At 33.6% G+C, this 21,713-nt stretch overlaps 1 protein-coding gene, 1 long non-coding RNA gene and 5 other non-coding genes across 7 annotated transcripts in view; all 7 read right to left on the bottom strand.

The window, feature by feature from the left end:
* The window catches only part of LOC128132487 (uncharacterized mitochondrial protein AtMg00810-like), a 934-nt gene extending 561 nt beyond the window's left edge, over nucleotides 1-373 (bottom strand). The window contains exons 1-2 of the mRNA XM_052769086.1: nucleotides 298-373; nucleotides 10-63 (exon numbers count right to left, since the gene is read on the bottom strand). Of these exons, the coding sequence (XP_052625046.1) occupies nucleotides 10-63; nucleotides 298-373 (130 nt within the window). The remainder of the gene's footprint in view (nucleotides 1-9; nucleotides 64-297) is intronic.
* Nucleotides 374-12,682: 12,309 nt separating this feature from the next.
* LOC111892114 (uncharacterized) lies at nucleotides 12,683-15,612 on the bottom strand. The gene is made up of 2 exons (XR_002850432.2): nucleotides 15,130-15,612; nucleotides 12,683-12,924 (listed from the first exon to the last, which is right to left on the bottom strand). It is a non-coding gene; the product is annotated as an uncharacterized LOC111892114 (long non-coding RNA).
* On the bottom strand, nucleotides 14,381-14,472 carry LOC111892138 (small nucleolar RNA snoR31/Z110/Z27). Its single transcript, XR_002850449.1, has one exon. It is a non-coding gene; the product is annotated as a small nucleolar RNA snoR31/Z110/Z27 (small nucleolar RNA).
* Nucleotides 14,516-14,606, bottom strand: LOC111892134 (small nucleolar RNA snoR31). Its single transcript, XR_002850445.1, has one exon. It is a non-coding gene; the product is annotated as a small nucleolar RNA snoR31 (small nucleolar RNA).
* Nucleotides 14,790-14,884, bottom strand: LOC111892133 (small nucleolar RNA Z107/R87). Its single transcript, XR_002850443.1, has one exon. It is a non-coding gene; the product is annotated as a small nucleolar RNA Z107/R87 (small nucleolar RNA).
* LOC111892137 (small nucleolar RNA R30/Z108) lies at nucleotides 15,078-15,177 on the bottom strand. The gene has a single exon (XR_002850448.1). It is a non-coding gene; the product is annotated as a small nucleolar RNA R30/Z108 (small nucleolar RNA).
* LOC111892132 (small nucleolar RNA Z107/R87) lies at nucleotides 15,274-15,380 on the bottom strand. The gene has a single exon (XR_002850442.1). It is a non-coding gene; the product is annotated as a small nucleolar RNA Z107/R87 (small nucleolar RNA).
* Nucleotides 15,613-21,713: the final 6,101 nt, after the last annotated feature.

The raw sequence follows: 21,713 nt of genomic DNA, 5'->3' as shown, positions 1-21,713 counted from the left end.
ACACTTTACCTTCACTCCCTTTCTTCAAGTATCCTTCGGGTTGCATTTTACATAAACGTGTTCCTTTAATTCACCATGTAAAAATGTCAATTTTACATCTAAGTGGTGAATTTCCCATACGTTTGTAGCTTATTGCTATAAGAAGTCAAATTGTTTCGATGCGAGCTAGTAGAGAAAATACTTCATCGAAATTGATTCCTTGTTGTCGTACTTAACCCTTTGCAACTAATTGATCCTTGTATTTGTTGAACGTCCCATCGGTATTATTCTAAACTTTGTATACCCATTTCAATCCACTTGGCTTTACTTCATTTGTTTTTTCAACTAGCTTCCACGTATTTTTCTGGTTTATTGAATCAATTTCTGAATTCATTGCTTTAACCCACTCTATGTAACATCCCAAAAATCATGAAAAAAAATTCATTTTTAAATTATAAATAAACCATAGTTATTAAAATCATTCCATCCAAAAACATAAGTCATAATATCAATTCATAGTATCATATCAAAACATCAGAGTAAACATCCCACGCTAAACATTATGGTGTGTGCAATGCAGTCATCCTGAGCTCTTCCCTTTGCTACCGGAAGTACCTGAAACCAAAATTGAGAACTGTATGCACGAAGCTTAGTGAATTTCCCCCAAACTACCACATAACATAGACATAATCATGCTACTAGGAGATACGGGCCCCGCCCACACTCAATGAGTTACGGGACCCGCCCATACTTGGCTAACTAGGAGATATGGACCTCGCCCACACTCCGCTAACTATGAGATACGACCTTGCCCACACTCAACTAATTATGAGATACGAGCCTCGCACACACTCAACTATCTACGAGATACGAGCCTCACCCACACTGAACTATCTATAAGATACGAGCTTCACCCACACTTATTTATCTAGGAGATACGGGCCTCGCCCACACTCAGCTACTAAGCACACATACAAGTATCATACAGACAAAAAGTATAACCACATCTATCAATCAATTCCATATCCATACTCAAATAATTCAAACCAGGAGGAAACTCACCTCGAATGATGGATGATAGCAGAAACGTCTATGCCCGGAATCATCTCTACTCACTCCCTGAACCAAAACAACCCCTTATATATCATTCCATACTCATAAACCTTAAGGGTCAACTCTGGTCAAGTCAAAGTCAAGGTCAAAGTCAATGCTCCGAGTTGATTCAACTCGTCGAGTTTACCCTTTCAACTCGCCGAGTTCCCATGGATCAAAGTATCGTGAAATTGCAATCCAACTCGTTGAGTTTTCCTCCAACTCACCGAGTTCCTTCTTCTCAACAGAAACGGGACTTTTCCACTACAATTCGTCGAGTTCCCTTGTGGACTCATCGAGTTCCTTCAACAGAATCGGGAACATTCCAAACCAACTTGTTGAGTTCCCATATTGACTCGTCGAGTTTATCATTATGTCAACCCTTCTTATTACATTAAGCCCTTATTCATCATATCTACACCCTAAACTCCGGATCCAAACTGGAAATACGCCTAGAAGGGTAAAGTTTCCAACTATACCCATTAAGGTCCTCTCCCAACACATAAAACTCAAACCCTAACCCAAAATGGCTTAGATCTAACTCCAAAAGCCATCAAAATTTCAAGATAGACCATGAGGTCATAGATCTGGACTCAAGGGATAAAATGATCACGTAAAGTCTTAAACTTTATCCACATGCATGGCCATAGAAGCTTCAAAAGACCAAAATGATGGACTAAAGGTTGCATGGGGCTTCCATGGCCATAAAGTTGGCACCTTTATGCCATGAAACCCCTCAAGACCCTAAATCTAAAGTATTCCCCACTTGGGACATCCGAATCCCAAGAATTGTGTCATTTAGACCAAAACTAGCAAAATAACCCCAAAAAGGATATCTAATCAACTACAAGGAAAGGTTTAAGCTTTATACCAGCAAAATATCGTGGATGAGGTAAGGATTCTGGATCTATATGCCCCTTCTTGTGTCTCTAAGCTCTTCCTTCTTCTAATAGCTTCAAATACACACCAAAACACTCAAAAACAACTCACAAACACTCATATGGCTTTAGGGTTTTCTAGATTTAGGGTTTAGGACTTGGAGGCTGGAAATGAGGCCAACATGGAAGGTTTAAGACATTTAAATATGGTGCAAACCCAAAAATTAGGGTTTTATCCCTGTCGGCCTACTCATCGAGTTGAGGCCTCCCAACTCGTCGAGTAGGTTACTTAAATCACGCGGTCCTGCTAATCTCTACTCAACAAGTTTGGGGCTTCCTACTCGTCGAGTTGATCTGTAAGCACGAATAAATTATAAATTAAATGCATACCAGGAACCAGACATTACAATTCTCCCCTCTTGTCTCAGACTTCGTCCTCGAAGTCTGCTTCTTGAATGACTCTGGATAATGCTCTCTCATTTCCTCATTGGGCTCCCAAGTCCATTCTGACCCCTTGCGGTGCATCCACTGTACCTTTACTAACTGTACAACCTTGTTCCTCAAGGTTTTCATCTTCCGATATAGAATCGCAATGTAGTTCAGGCGGTCGTCCACCTGGATATCCTCCAAAGGCACAACTGCAGAATCGTCCACTAAGCACTTCCGCAGCTGAGAGACTTGAAAGGTACTATGAATCTGGCTAAGCTCGGCTGGTAGATCCAATCAATTAGCAACTCGGTCCACCCGAGCCAAAATCCTAAACGAACCGATGTACTTGGGGGCCAGCTTGCCCTGCTTCCTGAACCGGAAGACACATTTGATGGGATTTATACAAACAATCCTATGTGTGCATGCAACCCTAGAGTTGGATCTATGTTATCACTATTAGTTATACAACTTTATGAACACAAAAAGAAACCTGGCATGCTAGTACTATTTTCGAAATCCACATAGAAGAATAGAATACATACCTTTTGTTGTTATATAGTAATAACAACTAGTTCCTTGAATCTCCATAGCTTTGAAAGCAAGTACCACATGTGTAGTACCTCTAATGGCTCACAAACACCAAGAGCAAGAGGATGACTTAAGAAAAGAGGAGAGGCACCCAAAAACGTCTAGAAACCCTAAGGAAACTCTTGGCCACGTTTTTGGTGCTCTAGGGATCCTTAAATAGTGAGGCTATTAGGGTTATCAAACAAGGAAACCCTAATTCGACTGCTTAGGCCCTAAGCAGCCCATGGACTCCCTTCTTAGAGGCCTTGGACGATTTCTAATGGGTTTCCCCATAAAATTCGTCCACCCCTCTAATATGGAGTCCATTAGCCCAATATTCAACTATCACACAATGGACAATTCTAGTCCCCTTTATTTAACTAATGTCTTGTAGCCACAAAATTAATTCTTATTAATTATTGACAATTATTAATTAAACGATATTATTTCTCTTTTAATATATTATTCATATAATATATTAATAAATCATAATTAATCCTCTTTCTCCATAAATCATCCTATCAAGTTGTTTCGGTGAAGGCAACCCAAAAGGACCATGCACAATTGGGTCAAGTACATACCAAAATCGTTATGGACTTAGACACTAATCCAACAACCTTTCCATGGTGACACCTTCAGGAGAACCATGTCGTCCACCTGAAACTCCAAGTCTGACTGGAGCTTGTCGGCGTAGCTTTTCTGTTGACTCTGAGCAGTCTGGAGCCTACTGGATCTTCTCCGTGGTCTTGAGTACCACCTCAGTACCCCCATGACTCTCTGACTGACCTCACCCCAAAAGATTGGGGTCCTACACTTCCTCCCATAGAGCATCTCAAAGGTAGGTTGATCTATAATGGCGTGATAACTTTTGTTATACGAAAATTCAGTTAACGAAACATACGTATCCAAACTACCGCCGAAATCCAATACATATGCGCGCAACATATCCTCGAGTTTCTGGATCATCCTCTCACTCTGCCCATCAGTCTGATAAACATATCATAACATAAACTTGTATGGGTAATTTGGGAGTACTTACTTGAGCTTGGTCGATTGCATGCACCACACCCTTTTCTCTTTTCAAAGTTCTTTTCTCTAATTCTTTTCTTTTCTCAAAATCGTTTTTATAAATTGGTTTTTCTTTTGAAAACTTTATACCACTTCCTTAGTTTGAGTTCAGACACAGCCAAAAGTGTGTCCGAATCCCTCAAACCAAGGCTCTAATACCAACTTGAAACATCCCAAAAATACGGACCAAAAATTTTGTTTTCAAATCAATATTAAAACCATAAATCATCCATAATCATAAATAAAATCGTGAATCATGTATCATAAAGTATCATAATATCTGTCACATATCAAAATATCAGAGTAAAACTCTCAGGCTAAAGATTGTGGTGTGTGCCATGCGATCATCCCGAGCCTTTCCATTTGCTAGTGGAAGTACTTGAAACAAAACTGAAAATCGTAAGCACGAAGCTTAGTTAGCTCCCCCAAACTACCACATACCATACACATATAACATGCAATTAAGAGTACAGGCTCCGCTCACACTCATGGAGATATGGGCCCCGCCCACACTCTCTTAACTAGGAGATACGGGCCCCGCCTACACTCTGTTGATTCTGAGATACGGGCCCTACCCACACTCAGCTACTTTGAGATACGTGCCCCACCCACACTCGACTACTATGAGATACGGGCCCCGCCCACACTCAACTACTAGACAAAGATACAAGTATTACATAGACAACAAGTATAACTAAATGTATCTATCATACATATATCCATGATCAAACTCAACTATAAGATATAGGCCCCGCCCATACTCAACTAAAATGAGATACGGGCCTCGCCCACACTCATCTAATAACATATAATGCTACGGGACGGCCTTGGTGCCTTAGACCCGTTCCTACTGAAGGGAAAACTCATCTTGTATGACTGACCGCTGAAAACCAAAGTGAGGAATCCCTGTTTGCTGCTCCGGCGACTCTCCAGCTATAAATTCCATAATAAAACTTAATCAAAAACTAGTAACTCTTCATAGGGTAAAATGACCATTTTACCCCTGGTCAAAGTCAACACTCTGGTCAAACTCAACATTCTGGGTTGTTCAACTCGTCGAGTCAATCTTTCAACTTGCCGAGTTCTATCGAGCTATTCAGTCACGACTTGGCTCATCCACTCTTCGGGTCCCTCTACAAACTTTTCGAGTTCTACTAACTGAAATCGGGACAACATGACACGACTCGTTGAGCTCCCTTATGGACTCAATGAGTCCTTCTGTCTGTTTGGACAAATTAACGGATTAAGTCCCTATCATCTAGATCCAAGGTTCTTAGTTCGTTTGCCCACTGGAAAGCCTTTCTAAGGGTAAAGTATCCAACTTTACCCTTCCATAACTCTTCTAAAAGGGTTTAGACAAAACCCCAATTCCTATAAGACATGGATCTTGTCCAAAAGGCCATAGAGTCTCAAATCCACGCATACAAACCTAGATCTAGGGTCTTAATATATGTTAGACCTATAAAGTTAAGAGCTTTCCTTCCATGCATAGACGTTTAGGGTTAAAAAGACCATAAACTTCCTCATATGCTTGCATGGGGCTTCCATGGTCATAAAATTTTCAACTTTATGCCATGGAACCCTCCCTAGATCCTAGATCTGAGATATGAGCCACTTGGGACATCCCAACTCCAAGGACCAAGGTTCTTGAACCAAAACTTTCATAAAATGATCAAGTTGGAAACGTTATTACCATAAAATGTAGCAAATGGAGTGTAGTTCCTGGATCTACTCCTTCCCTCTTGAGTCTTCTATCTTCTACTTCTTCCACAAGCTTCAAAAGGCACAAAATAACACTCAAAATGGCAAGAAATAGCTTAAGATCACTTATGGTGGATTAGGGTTTCGAAGTTAGGGTTTTGGAGGCGATGGAGGCTGGAATGGAGGCCAGATATGATGCTTAAATAGGGTGAAAACCCTAAAGATTAGGGTTCCATCCATCCTGTCCTACTCGTCGAGTCAGGGATGCAACTCATCTCACTAAAACCCCTACGTACAAACTGCCTTCTACTCGACGAGTCAGGGCTACCAAATCGTCGAGTCCTTCTTTCAAAATAAATAGATAAATACTTAATTAAGCGCGTACCAGGAAACCGAACGTTACAGTGGAGCTTCGAATAATCAAATTATTCAGGAAGTAAAACATGTAAAATGAAGCACAAGAATAAATAATTGACAAAGGCAGTAAACAAACTCATAAATAATCTCTATTATTTAATCACCAAAATCAATTACATTTATTCTATTACAAGTTTCAAACTATCATCTAACTACTGAAACTAATGTCATCTCTCAAACTAATGCTCCTAGCATGTTGACTATGTTTAACCCTACTTAGAGCCTTTATGAGAGGATATGCAGGATTATCTTCTGATGAAAATCTCTTTACTATGAGATGACCTTCTTCAACTCTATGGCTGATATAATGGTACTTTCTGTTGATATGCCTTGACTTACCATGATCTCTTGGTTCTTTGGTCAAAGCAACTACTCCTTCATTATCACAAAAAAGTTTCATTGGCTCATGAATGGTCGGAACTACTCCGAGATCACCGATGAAATTCTTCAAAAAAAATCCGCTTCTTTTGATGCTTCACTTGCTACTATGTACTTTGATTCACAAGTATAATTAGTCACTGTGTCCTTTGTTCTTCACAGATACTTGACAATGTTCTTTACTGCTGTTCAATGAGCTCTGCTAGGATATCCCTGAAAGTGACTAATCATGCTTAAAGCAAAAGACACGTCAAGGCGAGTTCCTGTCATAGTGTACATGATTGATCCTATTACCGAAGCATTTGGGACTCGACTCGATTCCGCTATCTCTTCATATGTACTAGGGCTTTGAGTCATACTTAAATTGGCATTAATTTGAATAAGTAGCTCTCTTTTCTTGAAATTTTCCATATAGAAATATTTTAGTACCCTATCCAAGTATGTACTTTGACTAAGACCAATTAGTCTTTTCTTTCTTATCCCAAGAATATAGGTTGCCACTCCTAGATCCTTAATAGCAAAACACTTTCCAAGCCAAGACTTTACTTCCTGCAAAGTTGGAATGTTGTTTCCTATAAGGAGTATGTCATCAACATACAACAGTAGAAAGGTTACTATACACCCACTAGCTTTGACATACACACATGAATCATATTCACTTAGAGAAACCAAATTCTTTGACTTTCTCATGGAAGCAAAGATTCTAACCACGAGATGCTTGTTTTAATCTATAAATGGATTTCTCAAGCTTACACAATCTATTAGGAAACATTGCATCTACAAAACCCTCTGGCTTACTCATATAAACATCTTCAGCTAACTTCCCGTTAAGGAAAGTGGTTTTGACATCCATCTGTCATATTTCATAATCTTGAAAGGCAACTATAACAAGCATTATCCTAATAGACTTTATCTTGGCTACTGGTGAGAAGGTCTCATCATAGTCAATCCATGGGGTTTAAGTAAAGCCCTTTGCAACCAGTCGTGCCTTAAAAGTGTGTACCTTTCCATCCATGCCGCTCTTATTCTTGAAGATCCATTTACAGGCAACTATCTTTTAACCAAGTTCTTGCTAAACCCAATTCCAAACTTGGTTATCATACATGGACTTGATCTCGCTATCCATTGCCTCTTTCCACTTGGCACCTTCAGGGCCTGCCATCACTTCCTTGTAGTTAGTTTGTTTATCCAAATTTACCAGTATATGATCATTGACAAACGTATCATCATATGTAGTTATATGGAAACCATAAAGCTTAGGTGGCATGCTAACTCTACTAGATCGAAGAATAGATAATGATTTGTCAGTTGGTCCAACAAAAGTCTCACCCTCTGGTTGAGCACTAGTATCTTCTAAGGTTACTTCATTGGTTGACTCTTCAAGGTCAATTGCACTCCTACTATCCTCTTTGCATATGAGCTATCTCTTGCGAAAGAATCCTCTTTGTGCTACAAAGACCATGTTCTCATTAGGCCTATAGAACAAATATCCAAAAGACTTTTGTGGGTATCCAGTGAAAATACACCTCTAACTTCTAGGTTAAAGCTTGTCATGAGTCTCTAGTCTAACAAAAGCTTCATAATCTCAGACCTTGATATGCGCTAACGAGGGAACTTTCCAGGTCCATATCTTGTGAGGTGTTTTGGCAACCTTCTTGGTAGGGACAAGTTTGAGGATATGGGTTTCTGTCTCTAAGGTATACCCCCAGAAAGAAATGGGAAGAGAAACTCGACTCATCAAGGAACAAACCATGTCTAACAAGGTCCGATTATGCCTCTCAACCACACCATTAATTTGTGGTGTCCTAGTTTGATTCAATTGTGAAACAATTCCATAATCCTTGAGATAGTCATGGAAATCGATACTATGATACTCTCCGCCTCTATCGGATCGGAGCATCTTGTCTTCCTTCTTAATTGATTCTCGACTTCATGTTTAAACTCTTCAAACTTTTCAAAGGTTTCTGATTTATGTTTGATTAAGTAGATATTACCATATCTGCTATAATCATCTATAAATGTCACTTAAAATTGATTACCATCCCTTATGGTGGATCTGAAGGGTCCATACACATCTGTATGTATGACATCCAACAAACCCTCACCTCTTTCACAAGATCCAGTGAAAGGTGATTTTGTCATTTTCCCAAAATACAATAATCACATTCATCATATGGCCTTAGGTCAAATGATTCCAACACTCCATCTTTTTAGAGTTGGGCGATGCGTTTCTTGTTAACAGAGGCGGATGCAAGGGGATCCCGGGGTAGCCCGGGATACCCCTCAATTTTTTTCGGTAGTGTAATTTTTGTTTACGTATCCCTCAAAAAAAATTCGGTATAGTGTATATATACGCATCCCTCTACTTATAAACACAAACAAACAGTTGGTATGCTGGTTAAGGCGTTGGCTTATTAAAGTAAAGGTCTCAAGATTAATTCTTGTTTCTTATATATTCTTTGTTTACTTTTGTTTTATTTTCCCAGCTATTCTATCCCACATCGCTAAACACATGTTAACTCAACCATTTTTTTCTATTATATAAACCTGTTATCCTCATGCTTTATTTGATATCTACTTTGAGTCCCACGTCGATTCAAGTATCAAAATATACTTCAACTTCATGTTTATATAACAAGACTTGAGGTTAGCTAAGGATTCGATTAAGATTTGGGTTTAAAACTGAAACCGAACCGGGGAAACCCAAGCACCCCGGGAAAAAAATTGGGTTACCCTAAAAAAATTGGGATACCCTTCGATCCTGGGTCCGCCACTGCTTGTTAATGTGCCAAATACGAAAATAACACAAGCATGTCATGTCTAAACCATTAGATGAATCAATATGAAATACACCATTACCTAAGCTATCAAAAAAATCACAGATTCATACACACCATTACAAGGTAAAGCTTCAAACATAAAATTCCATTTTTATAAACCAAAATCTATCCATTCATGTCACTAAACGAATATTGAAAATCTTGTCTAAAAATTGCATGAAAAGAAATAATGTTTCGCGTCATTTCTGACGAATAGCAATAATTAATTAAATCTAATATAATATCACTACTAAGCATAAGACTATAAGTTCCAATCTTGGCAACAGGAGAAGATTGTGTATTTCCCATGATTAGATTCATTCTTCCATGCTCCATCTCTTCACTTTCTCTTAGTCCCTACAAATCAGAACAAATGTAAGAACCAAATCTTGTATCAAGGACCCAAGAACGAGTAGGTTGTGAGTTATTAGTTTGAATAATGTAAATACCTGCTGACGATGGCTTCACTTTGCCATCATTGATGTCCTGCAAGTACTTGGGGCTGCTTCTTTTCCAATGGTTCTTATCATTTAAATATAAGAAAATGGCCTATTTGGGATCACTAACAAAAGGAATATCAGAACTGGGATTTGCTTTTGGATCATTGCTAGATGGCCCAACATGGGCCTTGCCTTTCCAATTCTACTTAGGAGAACTTTCCTTTTCTTTCTTTTCTTTTTTCCAATGGCAAGGACAAGAGCATTAGTAGAGTTAAGAGTTTGATTCTTCTTCATTCTTGACCTAGCTATTCGCAACAGGTTGTGGAGTTGGGTCTATGTGCTCTCTATGTTGTTCAAATGATAAGCCAGAATGAACTAATCGTAACAAGGAGGCAAGGAGTTATGGACCATGTTAATGGCCAAATCCTCTTAGAAGTTCACATTTATCCTTTCAAGGCGCTCCACGTATCTTTGCATTCTTTGCATATGGTTGCAGATAAACTCTCATTCTTTTGTGAAACTTTTCCACAAGATCAAAGTTCATCTTGAATGGTCAGTAGTCCTCATAGAACTCTTGCAACTCAGGAATCATGGCGGCAACCATGATGTAAGCAACCTTAGTCGCGTCGTCATAGTGTTTCTTGTAGAAGGCTATTTCTTCAGGAGTAGCAATGACCTCATTGATCTTAACGAGTTGTTTCTTAATGACATACTCTTTGCCCTCGTATCGAAGAGCCATATTGATGTTTTGCATGTTCCTTTTAGATAACCTTAATCCTCTTGTTTCCTCCCTAAGGCATTCTAAGTTTCCTTAGAGCCCAAGATTACCTCTATAACCTCCTCTAGAAACCATCCCCTCTATGGAAGATTCTATAATTGGTCAATATTCAATTTTTGAAGATTGTCACAATTTGTCCTTCTACTTTTAATTAATCCAATTAATTCCAATTAATTTCTGATTAATTTTTAATCAAACAATACTATTTCTAATTAATATACTATTCTCATAATATATTAATAAATCATTTATTTTGATTTCTAATTAATTTATTAATCATATAATAAATTAATAAATCAGTCTCTCTCACCAAGAAAACATTTCAGTTAATTACTAGGTTTGAGGGCTACCCAAAAGGTCTTTGCTAATAATTCAAGATTATATTAATTTAGTTATTGGCTTAGACACTTAATCCAACACTTGAGACGATCGAAGTCAGACATTAGAGTATATACTTGGGCCTCTTTCACACGTTCATCTTCTACATCTCGTGCCTTGATCGCTTCCCAAAGGGTTTTCACAGTTGCTTTCTCGCCAAGTTGCATGATCAAAGTTTCTGGAATAGATTGATATAACAAACTCACACTAGATCATTCTTTTCGGTGTTAGAGGTCATAGTGCCTAGATCGATCGTCTCTCATGCCTTGTGGATTCGCATTACAACCTTCATACGCATAGCCCAGACGATGTAGTTCGTGGAGATAAACATGGAACACTGAACATAAGTCGTTCCGCCTTCTTTCCCACTCGAATGATGTACTTCACCAGTCATGGCTTATCAATGTTTGGTGGTTATCCTTGAAGCTCTAATACCGATTAAAGAACTAAAATCAAAACTTGGAAGAAAAGATAACCAGAATAACTCTCTGATTTTTATTGAGAAAATAACTCAAAACTCAAATTATAATTTGTTTCTATGTATTATCTTTAACTCGGTAATATATAACTCCTAATACACTAAGGAAACTTGTAGAGAAAGGAAACTCCTATGACTTCTAGATTCATAGAAATTCGAATAATAACTTCAACAATATAGTGTTGTTATTTTCGTATTAGATGCTATCAATGGAGTTTATAATTTATTATCTATGGCATAAGCATCCACACTAGATTCCCCTCAAAGAAGTTTATATCGTTTTAAATACTTAGATTATGTTATTATCATATTAACAACATGATTTTGTATGTATAAACCTTTCAAAAACTTTTATTTTCCATTTTAAATACTTAGATTATGTTTAATAACATATATTATGAGTCTAATGAAACACAAAATACATTGTTCATACTTAGCAAAATATATAGACTTAAATTTGGTAACTAAGGTGTAATGAAGGTCGAGAAAGGTCTATTAGCATTGACGGATCTAAGGCTTTGAGAGGGGGGCACATGCCCCCCAGTGACTAAACAAAATTACGTATGAATACCTTACTAATTCTAAAGTTTACTTAAAAAGTTTTTTATGTTTTTGAAAAGATTAAAAAGTGCCCCAACAAAAGTAATGTTGGAATTGCCGGTGTCTATTAGCCATTTTTTATGTGGATAACACAATTTTATTGGTATTTGGTAGAATAAACATTTTCAAACTTGATCCTTTTCCTCTTGAGACACTTGGACTATGTTTAGCATTATAATTACGAGTCAAATAATTACTTAAAGTCGGAGTTTTACAGAGCACTTTGCTAAATCAAATATATGTTAATTTCAATGAAACAATTTTGATGATGCTTTGATGGTGATTCAATTTCATGGATATGTTCGCAAAAATGTGCTAGAGACGATAGTTTACAAACATATGATGTTTTTTTATAGAAATAGAGCCGACTCAAGCCGATTTGAAGCCCGAGCAAAAAAAAAATCAGGTCTTTTTTTTTTTGTCTCTGTTTGCGATGACTTAATACCAAAAGCTTTTTTATTTTTAAAATAATATAAGTAGATATATAAAAATAGGCCCCCGAAATTTGGAGGCACTGGACCATCGTCTATGTTGTCCTACCCTCTGATAAAGTTGGTGGATGGTTTGTCTTTTTTCATGAATTCACATAATATAAAATCTTCAGACGTTTGAATTATAACTATTCAAGGAAATTGGTAAGGAAAAAGGCTAGTCGACACATTTGCGGTCACAATGAGAAATCAGTTAAAATCAATTCTTAGTATGAAATTGAAGTACACAAGGTATTGCTACTTTTTTAGCTGTCACACGTTGTTCACCCGTTTATTTGTTCCAGTGTAAATTCATTGTTACAATATATATTGGATCCTAATTTGTTTAGACTAAAAGAGTCTTGTCCAGTTGTCCTTTTGCTCGAGTGAGGATGTTTTGCTTGTGGAATAACTTGTTTCAGAAAACGTAATCTATTGTGGACACATCTTTCCTGAAAGATTGAAAAAAAAAAGTTACGTAAATTAACTATGTAGAAAATTAGGCGAAAGCCCTAATATTTGTATATTTTCAACCTTTTTTTTAATGTAAAGTTATATCATCGTTCCATTTAATAGCACCCTATTTTTTATTTATCTTAAAATTTCTATAGTACAATGATTAAAGCTAATTTTGATGGACATTTCTATAGTACGATGATATAACTTTACATTAAAAAAAAAAAGTAGGCTGCAAAGTATGTTGCTATAGATGAGAAGTAGGCTGCCATTTAAGTCTTATTAGGAAAAAAAGAACCGAGTAGGTTAAATTTGAAATTACAGGGGCCATTCATGTAAAAACAGATATAATAAGAATATATTTGGTAGTTGAATACAGGTAGGCAGATTGACATATGTGAAATGAAATATCTTTATAAAAAATCTAAAACAAAACAAACCTCCCCCACACTTTTAAATTTTAATTCCATCTAATAGCATCATACTTTTGGGCAATGAAAACCATTATAAGGCTGCATGGGTATGAGAAAATAACCTAACAGATATGAGTAAATATCAGGGGCAAAATGGTACAAATATGGTTAAAGCTAAACAGATTAAGTTTTTATTAACGAAATACACACAATAACAGCAAGATAGAACACAAATTACAAATTCTACAATGAACTAATATACAATAATATCAAATTAATATTAATGGTCCCCAAAGTTTAATAAGATGTTAATTTTGAAAGTGAAATGTACAAATACAAAAGAATATTGAATAAAGTAACTTTTTCAACTGCAAACTGTCAACATTTATGCTTAACTGTTTGTATACAAATTACAATAATAACAGTCATTGTATTTGTTTTAATCACATATATGGACTAAAATATCAATTAACAACAGGAGTGGTAGATCTAATAGGGGAAGTTAATACTTACTATAGACGGAAGCTTAATAAGAAGTTAATTTTAAAATTGAACTGTAAAAATAACAGGAAAAAAAAAAGGCAATGTCCATCAAAATTAGCTTTAATCAGGAGGCTGTTTTTCTACAGCTGCAGTAACCTCTACATATTCTACAGCTGCTGTTTTTCAATCAATACGTTGCCTATGTTAAAGATTCAGTCAAGTCAACTGTGGGTTTTTAATATTAAGAAACAGAAAAAAATCAGAAATCGCTAAGTGGAAAATAAGCAAATAAAAAAACCAAGAAAAAGCCGTGTGGCAAATTGAAGGAGAGTAAGAAACGTGGCAAAAAAATTTCAATATACAACACATAAAAAGGTTTTGGTGAAAACAAAGGGGGGAATACAAACTTAAAGAAGAAATTGAAATATAAACAAAAAGACTTTCGGAGGTAAAAATAATTAAATTCAATGTTCAACACCGATGTTTGCAAACTTTAATGATAGATGTAATAATTACGTATGACATTTAATTACAAAAAAACTTTAGAAAATCAATTGTCATCATCAGAAAAATGGTTTTCTCACCCACAACTAAAAGTTGTGTCCAATGGTGTCCTAAGATTAAATTGATTTATCATCATTTGATGACATGACATGAAACATAAGTCAGAAAAAATAAATAAATAAATAAACAAGACTCAGAAAGCATGTTTTCACATCTCTTGAAATTGAATTTCTCAGTCCAAGTGTTGGAATGTTTACATTTTGCTTCATCATCGTCTAATTAAGTGTCTTTAAAATCACAACTTGTGATCAAATTCATCATATGAAAACCAAAAGTAGGCATATATGGGATGAATCTTGGTTTGATTTAAAAAACGCTGGAATACCAAATATGTTGACAGAAAACTGGAAACTAACAACTAACAACAAAATATGCATAAAAAAGTGCAAATGGAAATGAGAGACTGCTCAGTAAGTGATTCATCGACACGCAAAATTCTCAGAATCCTGCATTCCGGTCTGTTGAGCTTGAATTTTACTTGGTCATCGTTGCAATCTATATGTGAACCTACTAAGTCTCTAAAGGATTCAACAAATTGTAATCCATATGTGCAAATTGTAAAAATTCATGAAGTCGTGAAAATAAGACTTAAATGAATGAGATTGTAGACTTTTCGACCAAGTATCAAAAATCACCATAAAATTCAAAACTTTTATCGGATTAATTTAATCATAGAAGTGGGGAAGAAGCTACTCAGATGGCATGATATTTAATTAGGTTCGATTCTGCCAGCAGAGTTACCTCATACTAATTCAGAAGAGGGAGCTTTGTATCCTCATTGTAATCCCCTTCTATTCCCACATAAAAATAAAAGCCAAATCATGCATTAAAAAGCAGTAGATATAAACACAAAGACAATGAAAAAATCAATCAATTGAAAGAGAAAATCACTCAGTTCAGCGGGAATATCGACACGCAAGCAAATCTCTCAGGAGAGATAAGCCTGCATTCCGGTCTGTTGAGCTTGAATTTTGCAAGTCGTCATTGCGATCTCTCTCTACTACGATGTAACCACATTAAAAATAAAGTAGAACAATTCAAAGCAAACAGTGTGAGCATAACCGCATAAATAGATTTGATTGAAAGAAAAGATGGTGGCTGGCTGTTGTTGTTGTGTAAGTGTAGAGAGGGGGGTTAAATAGGGTTGAAATTAGGGTTTCGTTTGGCTTGCGGAAATCGGCACTATGGTTTTTGTTACCGTTAAGGCGTTAACCACATGTTAAGTTCATTTGATGGTAAGGAAAGATATTAGTATAACGTGGAAGATCTATATCTTAAATGCATTATATATATATATATATATATATATATATATATATATATATATATATATATATATATATATATATATATATATATATATATATATATATATATATATATATATATATATATATATATATATATATATATACTAGTTTATAACATGTGTAAACCACGGTTATAAAATTAAATAAACTTTTATAGTAAAACTTCAAAATTATTAATTAATTATTTTAAATAAATTATTAAGTACGAGATATTTTTATTAGTTATATGAAATTATAATCGTTGATTCAAATAAATATATAAAACTAATTTTTAATATATATTAGACATTTTTTATTTGTGAATTAATGAAAACAATAATATAAAATTTAAAATTTAAAATAGAGAATAAATACATTAACAAATAACATCAAATTAATTAAGAGGTATAATAAATTTAAAATGAAGAACTAATAGATTGACAAGTGACATCATATTAATTAAGAGGTCTAATATAGTGACACATGGCAAAATAACTACTGTTTTATTATTATTATTATTATTATTATTATTATTATTATTATTATATATACTAGTTGTGAGACCCGTATATTATACGGGTTGGATAAAACAAAAAAATAAATATGAATGTTTAGACAAAAATTTATTTAACCTTGAAATTTAAAATTTAATATTTGAATTTAATAGGAAATATATTTAATATAATATATGAATAGTAATTGTAATTTATTAAATATTTTCAATTAAGGAATTATTAAATGAGGTGTAATGTTATAAGTTAATTAAGAAAAGATAAAATATGAAAAAATGACACATGGAAAAACCTTTATTCAAAAATACCATAAAATGATATGCAAAAAAATCTTTATTTATTAGAGTAGATTCATTTAGTTTTTTTTCCATAAACATGCAAATGGTTCATTCTCATGCCCCCCCCCCCCCCCCACACACACACACACACATATATCTATATATATTATCATCAACTTATTTAATTATTAACTGAAGTTATGAAATCCGTATTATTTATTTTTCTTTACATTGGTATGACAAATGTTTCTCTAGTAACTTCAACAACTAACACACAAGAAAAGGTGTGTTTTTTTAGCTATTGGACTATTTATATCTACAATGGGATCAACGATTCTTTTACTGTGCACGTACAATCAGCTGATGACGATCTTGGAAATCGAACACTGCCATTCAATGGTTCTACAGATTGGGGTTTCTGCATGGGTATCACCTTTAAGACTCGATTTTATGCTCACTTCTACTGGAATTCCAAAACAGCTTTCTTTGATGTTTTTGATTATACTACAAGCAGTCATTATTGTAGCGAAAGAAAGATTTTCAAAAAACAAAGATGTGTTTGGTTAGTTAGAGATGATGGGTTCTATTTATCCTCACAACTTAGTCCGTTTCCGATAGGATGGACTAAGTTGCATGAATGGTCATGAGTAAATTATGTGTTTAATTCGTATAATATTTGAACCAAGATTTTTAATTTTAGTTTCATGGAATATGAAGATTACTTTACAGGTTCAGGATTCTTTGGAACTCACAAGATTTGTAAAATCTAAGCCCAATTACTTTTTTGTTTTATTTTTTAAAACTGCTTTGAGACAAAAAAAAATTTTTTTTTTTTTTTACTTTAAAGGCACTTAATTCACTGAAAAAAAAAACTAATTTTCAGTGCTTAATAAGCCATTTAATGGTTGATAAAGTCAAAAAGATTAGATGACTCAAAGTATTTTTTGTTAAAAAGTTCTCAGATTTTCACAAAACTTTGAGTTCTCAACGGATGTCATGTGTATATATATATATATATATATATATATATATATATATATATATATATATATTTATTTATTTATTTATATAGTTTACCCGTGCAAAGCGACATATGTGAATAATTCTTCAGATTATAGTTTCTAAATGCGAGTAGTTCAAATGTAAAAACTTACACAATTAGAAAAAGAAAACAAAACCATACAATCAATCAAACTTCAAGAATTATTGATTATAGAATAAATTTATATGTTGCTTTAAATCATAATAATTATCCAAACATCCTCCCTTGGTCCAAAAAATAAAATCAGCAAAATCAAAAACTTTAACTTTTGAAAATGGCAATGTATTTTGATCATGCACTCACATGTTCCTTTTGATTAAACATAAACATAAATATATATATATATATATATATATATATATATATATATATATATATATATATATATATATATATATATATATATATATATATAACTTGTATTATGCGCGTTATGATTAATGGGCTGTAAATTGAGCTGTTGAATGAAATGGCACATTTTATTTGTTGCATTTTCTTTTATATATATATATATATATATATATATATATATATATATATATATATATATATATATATATATATATATATATATATATATATATAATGGGCTATAAGAGAAAAAAGTTTTGTTGAAAAACTCATTTGTCAAAATTAAGACATTTGGCTATATTCAACACTAGGTGGGAAACTCGTGTGCTACACATGTTGATTAACAAAGTTATATATGAAAATATAAACTTTAAATATTATTTTAAAGAAGACATTAAATTTCAAAGTGTAAACATTATGTATTTTTTAAAATAAAATTTCAAAATATATATACAAACAAAATGATGAATAAATAAATAATCCAACCTATATTAATAAAACAAACTATAGAAAAACAATTATATTTAGACCATATAACATTTTTTTTAGTTTTTCAATAAAAAGCAACAAAGTTTGATTTTTTTTATATAGACTATTTTGTCTAAAATGACAAAAAACTTTAAGAGAAACATGTCAAATTTGAATTATATATATTGAAGTAAACATATTAAAATTTGAAATATAAGGAAACAAATTAATAACACATTAAATATTTTCTATAACCTAAAAATTAGATAGTTAATTAAGAAAATTAAAAATTACCATAAAATGACAAGTGAAAATTAATTTGTAATAATTAACCACAAAATTACATGTGTCCAAATGCATAAAAATTTGACAAGTGGCAAAAAATTCTTTATTTATTTGGGAGGATATATATATATATATATATATATATATATATATATATATATATATATATAGAGAGAGAGAGAGAGAGAGAGACAGAGAGAGATCAAAATATCTAAAAATTTTGAATTTATAAGAAAAAAATAATAATTTATTATGATATAAATGTTTTTATCTTTTAAATTTAAATAAATAATTTAAATAAAGAAAATAAACTAATGAGTTTTAATTTTGAAAATTTTTAAAATTAAAAGTTAAGTTTATTAGTGAAATTAATATTCATTTATTACTACATTTATTGTAATTATTATATTAAAATATTATGTGAAATTTATTAAAATAAAAAAACTGATAAAATGACATATGAAAAAAAAATTAATTCAGAATAACCACAAAATGACATTTGATAAATTGAATGAGAATATAAAAATTGAAAAAAAAAACTTTCATTTATTAGAAATTATACTTTTAGGGGAAATTGACTAAAGTAACTAATATTAAATTATAATATTAATAAAAAAGTAACTAATATTAAATTATAATATTAATAAAAAAAAGTAACTATTTTCTTTCAAATAAATGTAACAATATATAACACTCGCAATTTGAAAGTATATTCCATACTGAAAAGTGTATTACGAAATATATTTTGGAATGTAAGAGTTTTTAGAGTACTATTTCAGAGTAAAATGTTAAGTATTTTTTATTGTATTTTTTCTCCCATTTGAAAAAAAAATCTTCATATCCACATCACAATTAGCATTCAATTACTAAAAATGAATTCGAATGATTAACATTTTAAAGGACATGTTCGTAATGGAAGGAGTTAGAACGAATTGGCTGATTAACACAGTATATTGCTCCAGACTATACATATTATGTCGTAAATTTTATGACAAATGATATAAAAATCCTTTAGTTTGGCAGAAATATGCAGATTTCCTCTTTTGTGTATTAAGTACATTAAAGCTAGACATTTGCAACTTTTTTTTCTTCAGTTTTACCCTTTTTCTTATTTTTGGTTCATTAAAGTTCGTACATTTGACATAAATGTTTGGTTTTATCATTTTTTTTCTAGTTCATTAAATCTCTTAAGTTTTATGTTGAAGGTCATTGTATATGTATTGTGGTATATATTATCTTGAGGAACTCACTAAGCATCGGCTTACATGTAACGCTCGTGGGTCCGCGCTAGTCAATTTAGAGACGTTAAGCGTTAAAAATGACTTTTTGATAGAAGATTATTTAGAATGAATAATCTTAACTAAGTTGTAGTATATGTTACAAGGATTCTGTACATATAAAGAACGCCGAAATCCGAGTTATAACGAAGAAGTTATGACATGTCGAAGTTTCGTGACAGAAACGGCACGACATAGCGTGACGTAAATAGTGAATTTACATTAGAGTGATATTAGGCCTTATCTATCTAAATGAAATTCATAGAATACGTTAAACCGAGAGTGTGCATAAAAAGAACGTCTAAATCTGACTTCGTATGAGGAAGTTATGATTTTTCAAAATTTCAGCATTAGCAGTATGCAGCCCGAAACTCGAGATTGAGGTCGAGTGATATTTAGCCAAAACTTTCTAAATGATAATTGAAGATCTCATCAATAGTAGTCCAACGATAAAAAAGACAGACGAAAACGGAGTTCAGATAAAGGAGTTATGAATTTCGAACGGAGTTTTCCTGTCCTGGTCTACTAAAAATAATATATTAATAATATATTAAAATTAAAGTCAAAATTAGCCGATGAATTCTAAGTGAAAGTTGTAGATCTTGTTTTTACCTACGTGTGGATATAAAGAACGTCGAAAACGGAGTTCGTATGCGAAAGTTATGAATTTCTGAAGTTCGGGGCGCGAAACCCCAAAACTGTCAGAGTTCACGACGTAAATACAGTGTTCACGACTTGAACTCAGTATTTATGACTTCTGGAGCCTGACAGACGCAACTTGCCATGACGCATGCAGTGACGACTGAACTCACGAAGTGAATATTTGAGATTCACGACGTGAATCCATAAAATGAGCCCTATAAATAGAATTCAAGGGGCAACCGAGTTTGGTTGCTCAATCTCTTCTCTCCCACTCCCGATACTCTCTCTAAGCCCTATTTTACCCCCCGAATCCCCGGTATCATCCCGAGACACGAAGGAAGTCCCGAAGTTCTGAAGATCCCGAGAAGAAAAGAGTTTCCGAGCCGAAGCTCTACCCGCAAGAGGCCCGGTGTGTGAAGAGATCACAGTTTCACCGAAGAATACTACTTCTACAAGCCGTAGTGCTACCCGATCATCTTCTGATCAAGTGAACGTATAGTCACTTTCATCTTACACATAGATATGAAGTATTTTATAAAATATGTGCTATGTGTATATATATTGGTGTTTATATGTGTGAGTGTGTAGTTACTTTCTTCTACCGCATAGATATGAAGTATTTGCTATGAAATACTGTTATATGTTTATACATTGTTTGTTTATTTGAGATGAGTGTGGAATGAATGTTTTATACATATTTTTGAATGATTTAAACTATATATGTATTTTATATCTATAAATATGTTGGATAGAACATGGGTAGTCAAAATAGTTGGTGTGTGATGAAGGATGAGACGAAAGGTGATCCTTGGCATCTATGGATTTAGTACCGTATAGATGAACGCTGGTAGCTATGGATTTAGTACTGTTAGATAGACGATGATAGTTATGGACCTAGTACCTATACTGGTAGTTGTGGATTTAGTACCCGATGAAAGAATCCTGGTAGCTATTGTCTTAGTGCCAAATAAAGAATCCCGACAGCTACTGTCTTAGTGCCAAATAAAAAATCACGGCTGTTGTTGTCTTAGTGCCAAATAAAGAATGATGGAAGCTATTGTCTTAGTGCCAAATAAAGAATTCTGGCAGCTACTGTCTTAGTGCCAAATAAAGAATCCCAACAACTATTGTCTTAGTGCCAAATAAAGAATCTCGGCAACTACTGTCATAGTTCCAAATAA

This window comes from Lactuca sativa, chromosome 2, assembly GCF_002870075.4.
Source record: "Lactuca sativa cultivar Salinas chromosome 2, Lsat_Salinas_v11, whole genome shotgun sequence".
NCBI classification, from domain to species: Eukaryota; Viridiplantae; Streptophyta; class Magnoliopsida; order Asterales; family Asteraceae; genus Lactuca; species Lactuca sativa.
This window is presented reverse-complemented; position numbering and strand designations above follow the sequence as displayed.